The 21943-nt window shown below is 37.9% G+C and overlaps 1 protein-coding gene across 1 annotated transcript in view; it reads right to left on the bottom strand.

Moving 5' to 3' along the window:
* Positions 1–21943, bottom strand: part of GABRA3 (gamma-aminobutyric acid type A receptor subunit alpha3) — a 354827-nt gene that overhangs the window by 207819 nt on the left and 125065 nt on the right. Inside the window, exon 3 of the mRNA XM_040467471.1 lies at positions 9353–9474. Coding sequence (XP_040323405.1) covers positions 9353–9474 — 122 coding nt within the window. The remainder of the gene's footprint in view (positions 1–9352; positions 9475–21943) is intronic.

The raw sequence follows: 21943 nt of genomic DNA, 5'->3' as shown, positions 1-21943 counted from the left end.
AAACCAGACAGAGACCCTGTAAAAAAAGAGAACTACAGGCCAATATCCCTGATGAATATGGATGCAAAAATCCTCAATAAGATACTAGCAAATCGAATTCAACAGCATATAAAAAGAATTATTCACCATGATCGAGTGGGATTCATTCCTGGGATGCAGGGCTGGTTCAACATTTGCAAATCAATCAACGTGAAACATCACATTAATAAAAGAAAAGATAAGAACCATATGATCCTGTCAATCGATGCAGAAAAGGCCTTTGACAAAATTCAGCACCTTTCTTAATAAAAACCCTTGAGAAAGTCGGGATAGAAGGAACATACTTAAACATCATAAAAGCCATTTATGAAAAGCCCACAGCTAACATCATCCTCAACGGGGAAAAACGGAGAGCTTTCTCCCTGAGATCAGGAACACAACAGGGATGCCCACTCTCACTGTTGTTGTTTAACATAGTGTTGGAAGTGCTAGCATGAGCAATCAGACAACAAAAGGAAATCAAAGGCATCAAAATTGGCAAAGATGAAGTCAAGCTTTCACTTTTTGCAGATGACATGATACTATACATGGAAAATCCTATAGATTCCACCAAAAGTCTGCTGGAACTGATACATGAGTTTAGCAAAGTCGCAGGATACAAAATCAATGTACAGAAATCAGTTGCATTCTTATACAGTAACAATGAAGCAACAGAAAGACAAATAAAGAAACTGATCCCATTCACAATTGCACCAAGAAGCATAAAATACCTAGGAATAAATCTAACCAAAGATGTAAAAGTTCTGTATGCTGAAAACTATAGAAAGCTTATGAAGGTAATTGAAGAAGATATAAAGAAATGGAAAAACATTCCGTGCTCATGGATTGGAAGAATAAATATTGTCAAAATGTCAATACTACCCAAAGCAATCTACATATTCAATGCAATCCCAATCAAAATTGCTCTGTCATTCTTCTCGAAGCTAGAACAAGCAATCCTAAAATTTTTATGGAACCACAAAAAAACCCCAAATAGCAAAAGTAATATTGATGAAGAAGACCAAAGCAGGAGACATCACAATACCAGACTTTAGCCTCTACTACAAAGCTGTCATCATCAAGACAGCATGGTATTGGCACAAAAACAGACACATGGACCAATGGAATAGAATAGAAACCCGAGAATTTGACCCACAAAAGTATGGCAACTAATTTTTGACAAAGCAGGAAATAATATCCAATGGAAAAGACAGTCTATTTAACAAATGGTTCTGGGATAATTTGACAGCAACATGCAGAAGAGTGAAACTAGACCACTTTCTTACACCATTCACAAAAATTAACTCAAAATAGATGAAGGACCTGAATGTGAGACAGGTAACCATCAAAACCCTAGAGGAGAAAGCAGGAAAAAAACCTGTCTGACCTCAGCTGTGGCAATTTCTTACTTGACACATCTCCAAAAGCAAGGGAATTAAAAGCAAAAATGAACTATTGTGACCTCATGAAGATAAAAAGCTTCTGTACTGCAAAGGAAACAATCTACAAAACTAAAAGGTAACCAATGGAAAGGGAAAAGATATTTGCAAATGACATATCTGACAAGGGCCAGTATCCAAAATCTATAAAGAACTCACCAAACCCTACACATGAAAAACAAATAATCCAGTGTAGAAATGGACAGAAGAGATGAATAGACACTTTTCCAAAGAAGACATCCAGATGGCCAACAGGCACTTGAAAAGATGCTCAATGTCGCTCCTCATCAGGGAAATAGAAATCAAAGCCACAGTGAGATACCATCTCACGCCAGTCAGAGTGACTAAAATGAACAAATCAGGAGACTATAGATGCTGGCGAGGATGTGGAGAAACAGGAACCCTGTTGCACTATTGGTGGGAATGCAAACTGGTGCAGCCGCTCTGGAAAACAGTGTGGAGGCTCCCAAAAAAATGAAAAATATATCTACCCTATGACTCAGCAATTGCACTGCTAGGAATTTACCCAAGGGATACAGGAGTGCTGATGCATAGGGGCACTTGTACCCCAATGGTTATAGCAGCACTCTCAACAACAGCCAAGTAATGGAAAGAGCTTAAATGTCCATCAACTGATGAATGGATAAAGAAATTGTGGTTTATATACACAATGGAATACTACATGGCAATGAGAAAGAATGAAATATGGCCTTTTGTTGCAATGTGGATGGAACTGGAGAGTGTTATGCTAAGTGAAATAAGTCATACAGAGAAAGACAGATACCATATGTTTTCACTCTTATTTGGATCCTGGGAAACTTAACAGAAGACCAAGGGGGAGGGGAAGGAAAAAAAAAAAAGGTTAGAGAGGGAGGGAGCCAAAACATAAGAGACTCTTAAAAACTGAGAACAAACTGAGGGTTGATGGGGGGTGGGATGAAGGGGAGGGTGTATGATGGAAATTGAGGAAGGCACCTGGTGGGATGAGCACTGTTATTTGACAATAAATTTCATATTAAAAAATTTTAATGTTTATTTTTGAGAGAGAGAGAGTGACCAGGGTGGGGAAAGAGAGAGACAGTGAGACAAAGGATCCAAAGTGGACTCCTCGTTGAGAATGGAAAGCCCAATGCAGGGCTCAATCTCACAAATTGTGAGATCATGACCTGAGCTCAAATCAGACGCTCAACCGACTGAGTCATCTAGGTGCCCCTCTTTATTATCTGTGTCTATTAGGGGTTTTGGGCTTGTGGTTACCATGAGGTCAATATATAACATCCTAAGTATATAGCAGTCTATATTAAGTTGATGGTCATTTAAGGTCAAACATATTCTAAAAGAAAAACTCTGCTTTTCTTTTTTACTCCCTCCTCCATGATTTATGTATATGCTGTTATATTTCACATGTTTTATTCATAATTTTATTATGTCTAATTATGTCCATTTCTTTTCCACTTAAGTCTCTTTAACATTTCTTGTAAGGGTAGTTTAGTGGTGATAAACTCTTCTGACTTTTGTTTTTCTGGAAAACTCTTGATCTCTCCTTCAATTCTGTATAATAACTTTGTGAGGTAGAGTATTCTTGGTTATAGGATATATTTTTTTCTTTCAACACTTTGAATATATCATGCCAGTGACTCTAATTTGGGCAAGGCACTGCTGAGAGTACTGTGGGCTCTAGTGTCCTTGACCTGGCTTGTGGGGCAGTGGTCTATGCTGAAATATGTGAGTTGAGGAAATTTGGGGCTGCTAGCATTATCCTTCCATCAAACATTTGGTAACTAAAGTGGTGTTGTTCCTCAGAGAAAAGTATTCCATTGTTCTCACTCTCAGAATCAGAGACATGTCTAAGAGATTTTTTGCCCAATTGATTCATGTAATTTATTATATTGTTACCTCTTCTTTTTTTTCTGGTTTCTTAAGTGAAGACTTGGGGCACTGGTTTAAGGTGAATATTTTCTGAGGTACCCATCTAGTGTTATCAGCTTTCCTCTTAGCACTGCTTTATGACATATTTTTTATTTTATTCAACTGAAAATGTTTTGCATTTTCTTTTGAGTTCTTCTTCGACTCATGGTTTATTTAGCATTGTATTATTTAGTTCCCAAATACATTGAGATTTTCCAGATATTTACTTTCTAATTTTTCCCACTGTGGTGAGAGAACATACTTTGCATGCTGTAAGTTCTTTTAATTTTTTTATGATAAAGAATATGGTCTATTTTGGTAAAGGTTGTAGGTATATTTGAAAAGGATGTACATTCTGCTGTTGTTGATTGGAATGTTGTATAAATGCCACTCAAGTCAAGTTGGTTGATACTGTGGTTCCTGTTTCTACTACCTTTACCTATTTTCTGTCTACTGGTACATTGCTTATTGAGAAAGGAGTGTTGAAATCTCTACTATAACTAAAGATCATATCTTTCTCCTTTCAGTTCTCAATTTTTGTTTCATGTGGTTAGATGCTCTGTGATTAGGTACATAAATATTTAGGATCATTAGGTACTCTTAATGAATTGACCCCTTTGTTATAAAATGGTCCTCTTTATTGCTAACAATAGTTTTGCTCTAATATTTTCTTTTTCTGATATTAAAATAGCTACTCCAATCTTGTTTTAATTAGTGTTAGCATGGTGCACCATTTTCCATCCTTTTACTTTTATTTACAGCTTTATATTTAAGGTGGGTTTCTCTCAGTAATTTTGCATCCTGATTTTTAAAAAATACAATTTGACCATCTCTGCCTTTAAAAATGGATGCTTAAGACTGCTGAGGTGATTCAGTTGGTTAAGTGTCTAACTCTTGGTTTTAGCTCAGGTCATGATCTCACAGTTCATGGGTTCGAGCCCCACATCAGGATCTGCACTGACAGTTCTGAACCTGCTTGGGCTTCTCCCTCTCTCTTTCTCTCTCTCTGCCCCTCTGATCACGTTTTCTCTCTCTCTAAAAATAAATAAATATTTAAAAATAAAATGGATGTTTAAATTATTTATATTTAATGTGATGATTCATATGGTTGTTCTTACTTTTCTATTTGTTTCATCTTTTTGTTACATTTTCTTCTTTTTCTGCCTTATCAACCAACTATTTCTATTATTACATTTTTATAACCTTTTTTGCTTTATTAGCTATAATTTTTCTTTAAGTTCTATAGCACACTTCCTTATCACAATCTGCCAACAAGTAATATTATATCATGCCATGTACAGTATAAAAACCTTTCAACAGTACATTTCTATTTCATTTTCTCCTGGCCTCTGTGCTATTGTTATCATACATTTTCCTCATATATATATTTTAAGCCACATAATACGCTGTCATTATTTTTGCTTTAGTCATTTATCATTTAAATAGATTGGGGAAAAACTGCTTTATAATTACCCACACAGTTTTTTATTTGTGTTGCTCTTCCTTCCTTTCTATAGATCCTTATTTCTATCTGGCATTCTTTTCCTTCTGCCTGATGTATTTTCATTTTCATTTTCATTTACATTTACATTTACATTACATTTACATTACATTCATTTCTTGTAGTACAGACATGCTGATGAATTTTTCAGCTTCTAGTGTCTGAAAAAGTATTCATTTTGCCTATATGTTTAAAGTACATTAACTCTGGTTACAGAATTATAGATTGACAGTTTTTTCCAGTACTTCAAAGCTGTCACTAACTACATTCTTGCTTGCTTATTTCTGACAAGAAGCAAAATTGTCCCTCTATACATAGTGTTTATTTTTCCTTCCAATATTTTACTTAAATTCAAGTTACTTTATATAAAGTGTAGTACTGGTTTCAGGGATAGACTTTAGTGATTCATCACCTACATACAACACCCAATGTTCATCATAACAGGTGCCCTCCTTAATGTCTATCACCCAGTTAAGCCCATTGCCCGACCCACATCCCCTCTAGCAAGCCTCAGTTTGTTCTCTATAGTTAACAGTATTTTATGGTTTGCTGCCCTCTGCCATTTTATTTTATTTTATTTTATTTTATTTTATTTTATTTTATTCTATTTTATTTTATTTTTTTATTTTATTTTTCCTTCTTTTCCCCTATGTTCACCTGTTTTGTTTCTTAAACTCCACATATGAGTAAAATCATATGGTATTTGTCTTTTTCTGACAGACTTATTTCACTTAGCATAATACACTCTAATTCCACCCAACTCATTGCAAATGGCAAGATTTCATTCCTTTTGATGGATGAGTAATATTTTATTGTATACCACATCTTCTTTATTCATTCATCAGTTGATGGAAATTTGGGCTCTTTCCATAGTTCACCTATTGTTGATAATGCTTCTATAAACCCTGAGGTGCAAGTACCCCTTTAAATCAGTGTTTTTATATCCTTTGGATAACTACCTAGTAGTGCAATTGCTGGGTCATAGGGTAGTTCTATTTTTAACCTTTTCAGGAACTTCCATACAGTCTTCCAGAATGGCTGTACCAGTTTGCATTCCCACCAGCAGGGTAGAAGTGTTCCCCTTTCTCCACATCCCCACCAACATTTGCTGTTTCCTTAGGGTAGTTCTATTTTTAACCTTTGCAGGAATCTCCATACTGTCTTCCAGAGTGGCTGCTCCAGTTTGCATTCCTACCAACAGGGTGGAAGTGTCTCTATTTCTCCACATCCTCACCAACATTTGTTATTTCCTAACTTGTTAATTTTAGCCACAATGTTTTGTTTTACTCTGTTTGCTTTGAAGATGTTCTCTTTATATGAAGGGGAGCAGAAAATTTATTTGAAAAAAATGGTCAAAAACATTCTAAATTTGATAAAAGTTTTAATTCTCTCAAACCAAGAAGGTCAACAAATAAGAAACATGAGTAGGGGTGCCTGGGTGGCTCAGCCAGTTAAGCGTCCGACTTTGGCTCAGGTCATGATCTTGCAATTCCTGGGTCTGAGCCCCACATTGGGCTCTGTGCTGACAGCTTAGGGCTTGGATCCTGCTTTGGATTCTGTGTCTCCCTCTCTCTCTGCCCCTACCCCACTCTCACTCTGTTTCTATCTCTCTCTCTCTCTCAAAAATAAATAAAACATTAAAAAATAAGAAGCATGAATAAAATTTCACAAAGGGATATGATCAAATAGCTTAAAACTAGTGATAAAGGTAAATCTGGTCCCTGTTACTCTATGTTAGCCAGAAGCCAAAAGCTCCACCCATATTTTTCATGGGTAGTCAAATTCTACATGTCCAATTAACTTAATTAACCAATTAACTTCCACCTACTCCCCTGCTTTCTTTGTTCCAAGCACACTTCAAAAGAAACAGAATAAAACAAAATAGTACTGTCCCTCTTCCAACGTCCCTTATTGTAGAAAGTAGCACCACTCAGTCATCCATGCCACAACCTAGAAGTTATCTTTTTCTCCCTCCTTTTACCAGCCCCATAATTTAATCAGTCACCAAATTCTCTACATTCCCACAGCCATCACTTTCATCCTGGACAACTGCAATTGATTTGTAACTGGTCTTCTATTCCTCAGGAATATTGTCCTGATCCAATCATTATTTATACCAAAGCAAGTGTCATACATCCTTCATCTAAAAACAACAACAACAAAAACTGCAAACATATCTTCAACTTTACTTAATAAGTGAGTTTATTATAATGGTATGGATATAGCAATTCCAACACCATTTTATGTATTTTGTAGGACCGAGAAAATGAGTAAATCAATGAATGCTGTGTTGAACTGAACTTAATGGTATCAGTACAAATTCATTATACATGCACACACACATATTTGTACATATGTATGTGTGTGTATGTATATATAGAAATATATACAGGTATGTGTATATATGTGTATATATTATGTGTGTCTATACACACACACACACAATATACACATTATATAGATATACGTAAATACATATGAATATACATTAAATTTTTAATTTTTTTATTTTCTAATTCTGTCTGATGAAAGTTTCTAAAAGCAATGACACCCTACTAGCAATGAATACACCTAGCACTCAGAAGTTGAACTTTAAATATACTGTAATTTCCCACAAAAATGTGCCATGTATTCTTGGAAAAAGTGGCTGCTTCCTGGGAAGGGAATAAGGGAAAATTACAAGATAAATATGGAATATACTATTATGCCAAAAAGTAAAAAGGTGCCCCAAATATGTGAAGAACAGATCAAAAGGAAACAGAAGCCAGCTTGAATAGGCTTCTGCTAGGCAAATATGGAAAATTATGGACATAAATTCTAATTAAAATGAATAATATTAATGGATTACAATTCATTGAATAAAATATGAATCCATATATTGATGATAATAGTTACCTAATTAAAGAGAAGGGTTTTTTTCCTTACAATAGAATACCATCTAATAAATATAGATGAATAATACATTTAGAAAATCACCATTTGCAACCATAACAGTTATTATTCATGTAAGAATATTTAATAGTTACTATAATGATTGCATGCAACCTGAATTAGGAATATAATAATCTCAAAGTACTTCCTCACAAATTACTTATAGATTATAAACTTAAAAAAAGGTGATTTTAAACTGGAATAACTTCGTGAACATCAAAGTGAACATTACCAATAATGGGCCAAATAGACATCATATCCCTTTTGGAAAAATGCACTAAGAAAGATATGATTAAATCTGTGTATTTCCTCTAAAAATGAATAAGGAAAATCTAATGCCATGAAATACAAAGAAAATCTGAGTAAATTATACCAAATTATAGGCTGAAGATATGTGAAAATAAATGCTATGCATAATCCTGGATTGAATCCTATATCAATGGAAAATGCTATATAGAACACTTTTGGGACAAGTGGCAAAAATTGAATATCAACTACAGATCAGAACACAGTATAATGTCAGGTTACATTTTCTGAATTTATAATTGCATTGTAATTTTGTAAATTAATTTATTTGTTCTAAGGAAAAGCACATTGAAGTATTTAGGGACAAAGGGGTACGATATCTGCAACTAGTTCTCAAATGGTTCAGGAAAAAATCAAACTCATACATTTGCATACTTGCCATTTAATTATAGCCCGTGATGTACTCTGATGCATTTATCTCATTGTGATCATATGGCTAATGATACTAAACTAATGGCCAACCAAGATCCCACCTAGGCAGCAGGTTGCTCCTCATTGGAAGTTCAGGCTGACATGTGCTGAGGGTTTTGAGAGCAAAGGTATGTTTCCCAGATATGCCGGGGCCAAGCCTCCCATTTAGGCAGGGATTGGTCTTTTGATACCAGAAATGGGCTTTGTCAAATATTAGTGTATATTACATGCATTTAGCTAAGTGAAATTCAGAATTTTCCAAAACCATACCAGAGAGATTGACCATTGAAATGAAAGGTTAGAACTAATTTCTACTGCTCAGAGGGAAGAAACTTAACTTTACACTAAACCCATTGGTCAAGGGAGTGCTGAAGTTACCTTAAGAATCTTTCTTTTTATGTGCCTGTTGGCCATCCGGATGTCTCTAAAGAAGACAATGGGTTTAGTGTAAAGTTAAGTTTCTTCCCTGAGAGTGTGATGCTGAGTGAAATAAGCCATACAGAGAAAGACAGATACCATATGGTTTCACTCTTATGTGGATCCTGAGAAACTGAACAGGAACCCATGGGGGAGGGGAAGGAAAAAAAAAAAAAAAGAGGTTAGAGGGGGAGAGAGCCAAAGCATAAGAGACTTTTGAGAACTGAGAGCAAACTGAGGGTTGGTGGGGGGGGGGAGGGAGGAGAGGGTGGGTGATGGGTATTGAGGAGGGCACCTTTTGGGATGAGCACTGGGTGTTGTATGGAAACCAATATGACAATAAATTTCATATAAAAAAAAAAAAGAATCTTTCTTTTTAGATGACAATAGCCAAGAAAGGGATCTTAAAATAGTAACTGACCTCCAAGACCAGGTCGCAGCCGGTTGTCATAGCCATCTAGAAGACGATCTAAGATTCTGGTAAATATAGTGATGTTGTCAGTGCTGTCATCAGGAATATCTGGGGCGTGCTTAGGAGAGAGCCTGCGACAGTGGAAGAAACAGAGATGGAAAATAATAGTTAATAGGAAACACTTGCATGTGTAAACAGTTTAAAACAATTTCAATCGATAGACTGGGCCAACTAAATAGCCCTGTATCTTAACCAAATCAGCACTTCCTACTTGCTATGATGATTACCTGTGTAAAAGGCAGACAGTGGTCACTATACTTAAACTCTTACTATAGCATTGACAAGAGATTTATCAAACATGTGCTCCAGCCCCAACTCAACAGTGGAGAAATGCAAGCAGAAATTGTTAATACAATGTTCTGGGGAACAGTCGGTGGCATAAAGTTATACATCAAATTTTGGTGCATGAACGAACAGTCCTCAAAGTTAAAAAAGAAAAATTGTGTTACAAAAAACTTACCCCACTTCTGGCTGAGAAAAGCATAAGTTCACAGAATAATAGAATCAGACTGTTGGAGTGTGTTTATTCTACCTACCCACCACCTTATGGAGATAGGGTAACAAAACAATAGTACTCCATTAAATGTTAAAGCTACCAGGACTCTTAAGAGATTCCTTAATTTTGCTCATTTTATACACGGAGAAATAAGCTCAAAGAGGGGACCATCAAATTTGCCCACAAATTTGAAATTTGAAAGGCAGAAATAGGACTAGAATCCAAGTTTTCTGATTTTCTAGTGACCCTCAGCTACCTCCTGCTTCTCCAGTTTGGATGCCTTCTGTAAACCTTTCCAAACACTAGGCACTTTGCCAACCACCTACTCAGGCCCAGGTTTACTGATACTCTCACTTTATGAGGAGGGTCTTGTTGTGGTTTGACAGGACTAAAAATGAAACTCTCTGGGTAGTTTAAGAGAAAAGGGGATATAACTAAAGAGATGGCTGTTGCCAAGGATCAAAAATCATGGTGTAGAATCAACTAATAAACTAGGAGTCAGAAATCCTGGATTCTACTGCCAGCTGTATTCATGAATTAAAGTAGATAATGAAGCAAGATACAATACTGTATCTCCTTAAGTCTGTTTTCACCATTCCTACCTTGGACCCAGAAGGTTTCCATTAATAGGCATAACTGTTCCTAGCATCCAATTAGTCAAATCGATAAGAAGGGCACCCGGGTGGCTCAGTCAGTTGAGCAACCAAATCTTGGTTTTGGCTCAGGTCATGATCTCACAGTAGTGAGATCGAGCCCTACATTGGGCATGGAGTCTGCTTAAGATTCTCTCTTTCTCCTTCTGCCCCTCTCCTCTGTTCTTTCTCTCAATAAATAAATAAATAATACATACATACATACATACATACATACATACATACATACATACATAAGATAATAGTTGAGAAGGAGTCATAAGACAGAGTCAGTATGTCTTCCCACAAATATATATTCTTAGTGGCAAGAAAAGTTCATTTTATTTTTAAAAAGACCTGAGAAAAATCTACAGAATAGAAACATCAAAATTGAATGGTTCTCACTCTAAACTGCCATTCTCCAGCAGATAACTTTGAAAAAGTCATTTTGGACCTCAACTTCCTTAATTCATAAATCTAATTCAATTCACTTAATTATTCAATACATCTTTATTGAGAATCAACTATGTGCCTCTACTTTGGGTACTGTGATAGAGCATAATAAAGATAAAACAAGGTGAGTAATCTTTTCCCTAATTACAGGGTTGCTGAGGGAATCAAATGATAAAATAGTTACACATGGAAGGAAAAAGAGACCTAAGCTTAAAAAGTCTAGAGACATGTATTTGAATTTTTTAGTGTGACCATAGGAAAGTCATATAACACCTCTAATAGCTTTCTCATATTTCAAATTAAAATAACTTCACAGATAGATTGCATTAACATTAAATAATATATTAAAATTGTCAGGCTTAATGTTTAATATGTGGAAGTATTCAAAGTTTGTTTTCTCTTTTTGGAAATAGTACTGCATGCACTTGAATGCATTATTCAAATGCAAATAGTAACAAATATATTGGCACACCCATCAACCAAAACCCATAAAGAAAACTTTGGCCAGAGAGGCACTGGAACCCAGTGAAAAGTAGAGATGATTGTCTGGTTTAGTGGACAGAGCACTAGAAGTGATACAAATACCTTACTGGGAAGGGGGTGGGGGGGATAAGGAAACTATAGCACAGAGATAACAAACTGGCATTAATATGCTAAAGAGATAAATACAGGCAACCTTCAGGTGACAGTTCAATACACCAATATTCTGAATTGGTCTTACATGGGCTGTGGAGAGAGAGGCTCAACTGATTTTGTGCACACCACTTTCTCATTATCCTTCAACTTTCACTGTGGGGACTCTTAGCTGTGATTAGCCTAATTTGATTTCTAGGAAATAGGTCAATAAATTGTATGAAAAACAATTTCTTGGATTACTGAAAGCAGATAGAAAGGAGAATTCTCACAGAATCATAGATGAGCTATAAAGGGCTTCAGAAATTATTTACTCAAGGTGGATTGATAGATGGGAATTCTAAAGCCCCTGAACATAATTTTTAACCACCCTGAATGTTAATGGAAAAGCTAAGATTTGGGACCAGAATTCTTGAATATGAGGCCAATACACTATGTCACCTCTCTTACTAAAATACTAACTTCCATGACCATGCATTTCCATTCATTGCCAATGTGTTAATTATGCTAGCAGCATTCTACACTAATAATTTTTAAACTTTTAAGTAAAAAAAAATCAATGCTAAATATCACTCTAATACAAATTTCAATAGATTTCTCTATGATTTTGCCCTTGGTTACTGCTATTTTTTTTCTCCTAACGTGCACTAAATTATTTCATGGGGAACTGGAACATGGTTTAATCTAGAAACCAAGTCAGAACTCTCTTCTTCAATAACTCAACTGCAACAAGCTAAAAATGCTCTAGTTTGTTCCAATCCAAAGAAGTTTGGGAGAACAACAAAGAATCATGGTATATCAGGATTATGGGAGAGCCTTAGAGATCATATATTTTTTTTCATTTTACAGATGAAGCACCTAAGACACTGATGAGAGGAAGAAATTCTTCAAAGCCACATACTTATTAGGTTGATAAAACTGATGCACCCATGACTGTTTTGCCTCATCTCTGTTATTACCAGTTGGATTTAATATCAATAATCCATCATTTAAACATTAAAATCATGTTACTAATATACTATGTGTAGGTAAGGTTGATTTAGTCAATTTTTTAGTTCTAAACATGGAATAGTGGTAAGTCCATAGGATTAGGATCAAATGAGCAGAGTGTTAGTCCTGGCCTTGCCAATAACTGATTGTGTAACATATTTCCTCGTAAGATGGGGATAATAATTTCCTACCTTAGAAAGTTTATGGAAGAAATAAGTAAATAATACAATGAACAAAAATTCACTTTGCAAATGGTAAAGCTCCATATACATTGAGGGTTGTTCATTCCTTTCTTTGCCCCCCCCCCAAAAAAAAACTTCTGAAAATGTAATGAGACACTTTTGAAAGCCAGGCACTTTTTGTACACATTTTTGTGCGGACATAGGTTTCCATTTCTCTTGGGGAGATATTTATGGGTAGAAATGCTAAGTCATAGGGTTATTCTGTTAAACCCTTTTTAAAACATTTCTTTTTAACTGAAGTGATACTCACATAAAATTAACCAGTTTAAAGTGAACAATTCAGTGGCATTCAATATATTCACAATGTTGGGAAACTACCACCTCTACATAAATCTAAAAAATTTTCATCACCCCAGAAGGAAATCATGTAAACATTAAGCACATGCTTGTTATTCTCTCTGTCCTGCAGCCCCTGGCAACCACCAATCTGCATTCTATTTCTATGGATTTAGCCATTCAAGATATTACATATAAATGTTATCATACAATATATAGTCTTTTGTGTCTGGCTTCTTTCACTTAACATGTTTTCCAGGTTCATCCACATTATAGCATATTTCAGTACTTCATTTTTGAGGCTGAATAATATTATATTATATGTATATACCACAATTTGTTTATTAGGCACTCATCTGTTAATGGATATTTATGCATTTTCTACCTTTTGGCTATTGTGAATATTGATGCTGTGAAAATGAGTGTACAATTCTTCTTGGTATTCACCTAGTAGTGAAATTGCTGGGTCATATGGAAATCCCATGTTTAACTTTTTGAAGAAGTGGCAAACTGTTTTCCACAGTAGCTGCACCATTTTCCATTCCCACCAACTATATAAAAGGGATCCAGTTTTTCCAAGTATTTGCCAATGCTTCTTACTTTCCCTCTTTTTAAAAATAAACTTATGTATTTAATTCGTTTGTTTTTTTAATTTTTTATTATATTAAATTTATTTTCAAATTAGTTTCCATACAACACCCAGTGCTCATCCCAAAAGATGTCCTCTTCAATGCCCATCACCTACCCTTCCCTCCCTCCAACCCCCCATCAACCCTCAGTTTGTTCTCAGTTTTTAAGAGTCTCTTATGCTTTGGCTCTCTCTCCGACCCTAACCTCTTTTTTTCTTTTTTTTTTTTTCCTTCCCCTCCCCCATGGGTTTCTGTTAAGTTTCTCAGGATCCACATAAGAGTGAAAACATATGGTATCTGTCTTTCCCTGTATGGCTTATTTCACTTAGCAGCACACTCTCCAGTTCCATCCACGTTGCTACAAAGTGCCATATTTCATTCTTTCTCACTGCCACGTAGTACTCCATTGTGTATATAAACCACAATTTCTTTATCCATTCATCAGTTGATGGACATTTAGGCTGTTTCCATAATTTGGCTATAGTTGAGAGTGCTGCTATCAACATTGGGGTACAAGTGCCCCTATGCATCAGCACTCCTGTATCCCTTGGGTAAATTCCTAGCAGTGCTACTGCTGGGTCATAGGGTAGGTCTATTTTTAATTTTCTGAGGAGCCTCCACACTGCTTTCCAGAGCGGCTGTACCAATTTGCATTCCCACCAACAGTGCAAGAGGGTTCCCGTTTCTCCACATCCTTGCCAGCATCTATAGTCTCCTGATTTCTTCATTTTGGCCACTCTGACTTACGTGAGGTGATATCTGAGTGTGGTTTTCATTTGGATTTCCCTGATGAGGAGCGACGTTGAGCATCTTTTAATGTGACTGTTGGCCATCTGGATGTCTTCTTTAGAGAAGTGTCTATTCTTGTTTTCTGCCCATTTCTTCACTGGATTATTTGTTTTTTGGGTGTGGAGTTTGGTGAACTCCTTATAGATTTTGGATACTACCCCTTGGTCCGATATGTCGTTTGCAAATATCTTTTCCCATTCCGTTGGTTGCCTTTTAGTTTTGTTGACTATTTCCTTTGCTGTGCAGATTTTTATCTTCATGAGGTCACAATAGTTCATTTTTGCTTTTAATCCCCTTGCCTTTGGGGATGTGTCAAATAAGAAATTGCTGTGGCTGAGGTCAGAGAGGTCTTTTCCTGCTTTCTCCTCTAGGGTTTTGATGGTTTCCTGTCTCACATTCAAGTCTTTTATCCATTTTGAGTTTATTTTTGTGAATGGTGTAAGAAAGTGGTCTAGTTTCATTCTTCTGCAAGTTGCTGTCCAGTTTTCCCAGCACCATCTGTTAAAGAGACTGTCTTTTTTCCATTGGATATTCTTTCCTGCTTTGTCAAAGATTAGTTGGCCATACTTTGGGGGTCTAGTTCTGGGGATTCTATTCTATTCCATTGGTCCATGTGTCTGTTTTGGTGCCAATACCATGCTGTCTTGATGATTACAGCTTTGTAGTAGAGGCTAAAGTCTTGGATTGTGATGCCTCCTGCATTGGTCTTCTTCAAAATTACTTTGGCTATTCGGGGCCTTCTGTGGTTCTATATGAATGTTAGGACTGCTTGTTCTAGCTTTCAGAAGAATGCTGGTGCAATTTTGATTGGGATTTCATTGAATATGTAGATAGCTTTGGGTAGTATTGACATTTTAACAATATTTATTCTTCCAACCCATGAGCATGGAATGTTTTTCCATTTCTTTATATCTTCTTCAATTTCCCTCATAAGCTTTCTATAGTTTTCAGCATACAAATCTTGTACATATTTGGTTAGATTTATTCCTAGGTATTGTATGCTTCTTGGTGCAATTGTGAATGGGATCAGTTTCTTTATTTGTCTTTCTGTTGCTTCATTATTAGTGTATAACAATGCAACTGATTTCTGTACATTGATTTTATCCTGCAACTTTGCTGATTCATGTATTAGTTATAGCAGACTTTTGGTGGAGTCTATAGGATTTTCCATGTATGATATCATGTCATCTGTAAAAAGTGAAAGCTTAACTTCATCTTTGCCAATTTTGATACCTTTGATTTCCTTTTCTTGTCTAATTGCTGATGCTAGAACTTCCAACCCTATGTTAAACAACAGCTGTGAGAGTGGACATCCCTGTCGTGTTCCTGATCTCAGGGGGAAAGCTCTCAGTTTTTTCCCCATTGAGGATGATATTAGCTGTGGGCTTTTCATAAATGGATTTTATGAGGTTTATGTATATTCCTTCTATCCCGACTTTCTTGAGGGTTTTTATTAAAAAGGATGCTGAATTTTGTCAAATGCTTTTTCTGCATCGATTCACAGAGTCATATGGTTCTTAACTTTTCTTTTATTAATGTGATGTATCACGTTAATTGATTTGCGAATGTTGAACCAGCCCTGCACCCCGGAATGAATCCCACTTGATCATGGTGAATAATTCTTTTTATATGCTGTTGAATTTGATTTGCTAGTATCTTATTGAGAATTTTTGCATTCATATTCATCAGGGATATTGGCCTGTAGTTCTCTTTTTTTACTGGGTCTCTGTCTGGTTTAGGAATCAAAGTAATACTGTCTTCATAGAATGAATCTGGAAGTTTTCCTTCCCTTTCTATTTCTTGGAATAGCTTGAGAAGGATAGGTATTATTTCTGCTTTAAATGTCTGGTAGAATTCCCCAGGGAAGCCATCTGGTCCTGGATGCATATTTGTTGGGAGATTTTTGATGACTGATTCAATTTCTTCGCTGGTTATGGGTCTGTTCAAGCTTTCTATTTCCTCCTGATTGAGTTTTGGAAGAGTGTGGGTGTTTAGGAATTTGTCCATTTCTTCCAGGTTATCCAATTTGTTGGCATATAATTTTTCATAGTATTCCCTGATAATGGCTTGTATTTCTGAGGTATTGGTTGTAATAGCTCCATTTTCATTCCTGATTTTATCTATTTGAGTCATCTCCCTTTTCTTTTTGAGAAGCCTGGCTAGAGATTTATCAATTTTGTTTATTTTTTCAAAAAACCAACTCTTGGTTACATTGATGTGCTCTACAGTTTTTTTAGATACTATACTGTTTATTTCTGCTCTGATCTTTATTATTTCTCTTCTTCTGCTGGGTGTGGGATGTCTTTGCTGCTCTGCTTCTATTTCCTTTAGGTGTGCTGTTAGATTTTGTATTTGGGATTTTTCTTGTTTCTTGAGATAGGCCTGGATTGCAATGTATTTTTCTCTCAGGACTTCCTTCGCTGCATCCCAAAGCATTTGGATTGTTGTCTTTTCATTTTCGTTTGTTTCCATATAATTTTTAATTTCTTCTCTAATTGCCTGGTTGACCCATTCATTCTTTAGTAGGGTGTTCTTTAACCTCCATGCTTTTGGAAGTTTTCCAGACTTTTTTCCTGTGGTTGATTTCAAGCTTCATAGCATTATGGTGTGAAAGTACACATGGTATAATTTCAATTCTTGTATACTTATGAAGGGCTGTTTTGTGACCCAGTATATGATCTATCTTGGAGATGTTCCATGTACACTCGAGAAGAAAGTATATTCTGTTGCTTTGGGATGCAGAGTTCTAAATATATCTGTCAAGTCGATTTGATCCAATGTATCATTCAGGGCCCTTGTTTCTTTATTGACCATGTGTTTAGATGATCTATCCATTGCTGTGAGTGGGGAGTCAAAGTCCCCTGCAATTACCACATTCTTATCAATAAGGTTGCTTATGTTTGTGAGTAATTGTTTTACATATTTGGGGGCTCCCGTATTCGGTGCATAGACATTTATAATTGTTAGTTCTTCTTGATGGATAGACCCTGTAACTATTATATAATGCCCTTCTTCATCTCTTGTTACAGCCTTTAATTTAAAGTCTAGTTTGTCTGATATAAGTATGGCTACTCCAGCTTTCTTTTGACTACCAACAGCATGATACATAGTTCTCCATCCCCTCACTTTCAATCTGAAGGTGTCCTCAGGTCTAAAATGAGTCTCTTGTAGACAGCAAATAGATGGGTCTTGTGTTTTTATCCATTCTGATACCCTATGTCTTTTGGTTGGCGCATTTAGTCCATTGACATTCAGTGTTATTATAGAGAGATATGGGTTTAGAGTCATTGTGATATCTGTAGGTTTCATTCTTGTAATGATGTCTCTGGTACTTTGTCTCACAGGATCCCCCTTAGGATCTCTTGTAGGGCTGGTTTAGTGGTGACGAATCCCTTCAGTTTTTGTTTGTTTGGGAAGACCTTTATCTCTCCTTCTATCCTAAATGACAGACTTGCTGGATAGAGGATTCTCGGCTGCATATTTTTTTCTGTTCATCACATTGCAGATTTCTTGCCATTCCTTTCTGGCTTGCCAAGTTTCAGTAGAGAGATCGGTCATGAGTCCTATAGGTCTCCCTTTATATGTTAGAGTACATTTATCCCTAGCTGCTTTCAGAATTTTCTCTTTATCCTTGTATTTTGCCAATTTCACTATGATATGTCATGCAGAAGATCGATTCCAGTTACGTCTGAAGGGAGTTCTCTGTGCCTCTTGGATTTCAATGCCTTTTTCCTTCCCCAGACCAGGGAAGTTCTCAGCTATGATTTCTTCAAGTACCCCTTCACACATTTCCCTCTCTCTTCCTCCTCTGGAATACCAATTATGCATAGATTATTTCTCTTTAGTGCATCACTTAGTTCTCTCATTTTCCCCCTCATACTCCTGGATTTTTTTTATCTTGTTCTCAGCTTCTTTTTCCATAATTTTATCTTCTAGTTCACCTATTCTCTCCTCTGCCTCTTCATCCGATGTGGTCATCTCCATTTTATTTTGCAGCTCATTAATGGCATTTTTTAGCTCCTCCTGACTGTTCCTTAGTCCCTTGATCTCTGTAGCAATAGATTCTCTGTGGTCCTTTATACTGTTTTCAAGCCCAGGGATTAATTTTATGACTGTTATTTTATTTTATTTTTTTTTAATTTTTTTTCAACGTTTATTTATTTTTGGGACAGAGAGAGACAGAGCATGAACAGGGGAGGGGCAGAGAGAGAGGGAGACACAGAATCGGAAACAGGCTCCAGGCTCTGAGCCATCAGCCCAGAGCCTGACGCGGGGCTCGAACTCCCGGACCGTGAGATCGTGACCTGGCTGAAGTCGGACGCCCAACCGACTGCGCCACCCAGGCACCCCTATGACTATTATTTTAAATTCTTGTTCTGTTATAATGCTTAGTTTTTGATCAATTTGTTAGCTGTCATTATTTCCTGGAGGTTTTTTTGAAGGGAATTTTTCTGTTTCATCATTTTGGATAGTCCCTGGAGTGGTGCAGAACTGCGGGGCACTTCCCCTGTGCTGTCTTGAATAACTTGCTTTGGTGGGTGGGGCCACAGTCAGACCTGATGTCTGCCCCCAGCCCACCGCTGGGTCCACAGTCAGACTGGTGTGTGCCTTCTCTTCCCCTCTCCTAGGGGCGGGATTCACTGTGGGGTGGCATGGCCTGTCTGGGCTACTTGCACACTGCCAGTCTTGTGGTTCTGGGGATCTGGCATATTAGCTGGGGTGGATCGGCAAGGTGCATAGGGGTGGGAGGGGCAGTCTCAGCTCACTTTTCCTTCAGAAGTCCGCTTCAGGAGAGGCCCTGCAGCACCGAGAGGGAGTCAGACCCACCAGAGGGATGGATCCGCAGAAGCACAGCGTTGGGTGTTTTTGCGTGGTGCAAGCAAGTTCCCTGGCAGGAACTGGTTTTCTTTGGGATTTTGGCTGGAGGATGGGCGAGGGAGATGGAGCTGGTGAGCTCCTTTGTTCTCCACCAAGCTGCACTCTGTTGTCCCGGGCTCAACAACTCTCCCTCCTGTTGTCCTCCAGCCCTCCCGCTCTCTGAGCAGAGCTGTTAACTTATAACCTTCCAGATGTTAAGTCCCGCTTGCTGTCCAAACATACTCCATCCAGCCCCTCTGCTTTTGCAAGCCAGATTCGGGGGCTCTGCTTTGCCAGCGGGCTGCCCCTCTGCCCCGACTCCCTCCCGCCAGTCCGTGTAGTGCGCACCACCTCTCTGCCCTTCCTACCCTCTTCTGTGGACCTCTTGTCTACGCTTGGCTTTGGAGAATCCGTTCTACTAGTCTTCTGGCAATTTTCTGGGTTATTTAGGCAGGTGTGGGTGGAATCTAAGTGATCTGCAGGACGTGATGAGCTCAGAGTCCTCCTACGCCACCATCTTCCCCATGTTCTCTAAATTCAAGTTTGTTAACATGCAGTGTAGTATTGCTTTCAGGAGTAGAACTCAGTGATTCATCTCTTACATTTAACACCCAGTGCTCATCCCAACAAGTGCACTCCTTAGTGCCCAGTCTTAATGGGCTCATTTAGCCCATCCTCCCACCCACCTCCCTCTAGCATCATTATTCATAATAGCCAAAATGTGGAAACAGCCCAAATGTCCATCAACTGATGAACAAATAAACAAAATGTAGTATATCAAAAAAAAGTGGTAAAAATAATTTTTCTTTTTTCTTTTTTTTAAAAAGGGGCACCTGGGTGGCTCAGTAGGTTAAGCGACCAACTTAGGCTCAGGCCATGATCTCACAGTTCATGGATTCGAGCCCTGAGTCAGTCTCCGTGCTGACAGCTTAGAGCCTGGAGCCTGCTTCAGAATCTGTGTCTCCCTCTGTCTCTCTGCCCCTCCCCCACTCATGCTCTGTTTCTGTCTCTCAAAAATGAATAAACATTAATTTTTTAAAAAAAAAATAAGTGGTATGTATGTACATATGTACATGTGTGTGTGCATAAAAGGGAATAAAATCTTGCCACTTGCAACAAAATGGATGGAGCTAGATATTATAATGCTAAGCAAAATAAGCCAGTTAGAGAAAGACAAATACCATATGATTTCACACATATGTAGAATAAGAAACAAATGAACAAAGTAAAAAGAGAGACAAACCAAGAAACAGATTCTTAACTATAGAAAACTAATTGTTACCATGGGGGAGGTGGGTGGCGGATGGGTGAAATAGGTGATAGGGATCAAAGGGTACACTTATGATGAGCACTGAGTAGTGTAAAAAATTGCTAAATTACTATATTGTACACCTGAAACTAATATAACACTGTATGCTAATGATACTGGAATTAAAATAACAAAAAATAGAGGAAAAGAGACTGAGTCTACCAGGGAGAAACCAGAACAACCTGAGGGGCCATAGGTGGGTTATTGTGCACTGGGGGAGATAAAAAGGGCCATGTAGGCACAGAGGGGAGGGATCCCCTTCTGTGGAGAGACAAAGGGAATAGAAAGAGCGGCTGGGGAAGTGTAGGAGTGTGTCTAGATGAGAGAAAATACCTCTAACCGGGACAGAGAGCCATCCCATCTCTAACTGCAGATTACAGGATCTATAACTGCGATCCCATCTTGGGACTGGGGCCAGCTCCCCTGTTCGTTCACCTGGGGATGAGGGGAGACACCTCTGGGTTTAGTAGTAGATCAGGGGCACAGTCCACAGCAGGAGAAACTTGTCCCTTCCCCTGCAGTCCTGCAGAACAGGACAAAACCAGCCAGGACCACATATCAGGAGGTGCTTCCCCAGTACCAGGGTGCATGGAGCGGGAGTTTAAATCCCAACCAAGCCCTGGGGCAAAGGAGTCAGCAGAGTGAGACAGATAGCCTCCTCAGTGCATCCAGGGTACAGTGAGGATGGCTCCAAAGGAGTGATTTGGGACACTGGGTTATGGAGAAGAGGATGAGGGGGTTGCCATTTTTCTCCCCACCAAAACAGAGCCTCAGGGATTGGTCCATTGGCCCACAGTGGAGGCAGGGCCAGCCTACAACAAACCACACCCCTCCATGCTGGGTAACTGCGTATCTGCTGGAGTGGGATAGTCGCTGTGGAACCAGAGGAATCCCTCCTCCAGATCAGAGCTGCTTTACTTCTTGGATTAATTCTTGGACAATATTTGATATATAGATATATCCGCCCCCCCCCCCTGGCGTCTCCTTATCTCTTCCCTCCTCTAGGCTGGTTACTCTGGTGATTGCTTTGTTTAAACAGATATTTAATCCATTCTATTGGTACATGTTCTACACCTCCTTCTTTACATTCCTTTCTCTCTCTCTGGAATAATCAAGCCATAAAGTTTCTCTGTCTGGGTAACTATCTTCGTTTCTTTCCCTGCCTCCTTCCCTATTTTCCTTTCTCTCTCTCTGGATTAAGCCTTTTAGTCTCTTTGCCTGGTCAATGCTTATT

This window comes from Herpailurus yagouaroundi, unplaced genomic scaffold (assembly GCF_014898765.1).
Source record: "Herpailurus yagouaroundi ecotype Mexico unplaced genomic scaffold, PumYag 67493, whole genome shotgun sequence".
Lineage (NCBI taxonomy): Eukaryota > Metazoa > Chordata > Mammalia > Carnivora > Felidae > Herpailurus > Herpailurus yagouaroundi.
Note: the sequence above shows the minus strand (reverse complement) of the source record. Positions and strands in the feature narration are given on the sequence as shown.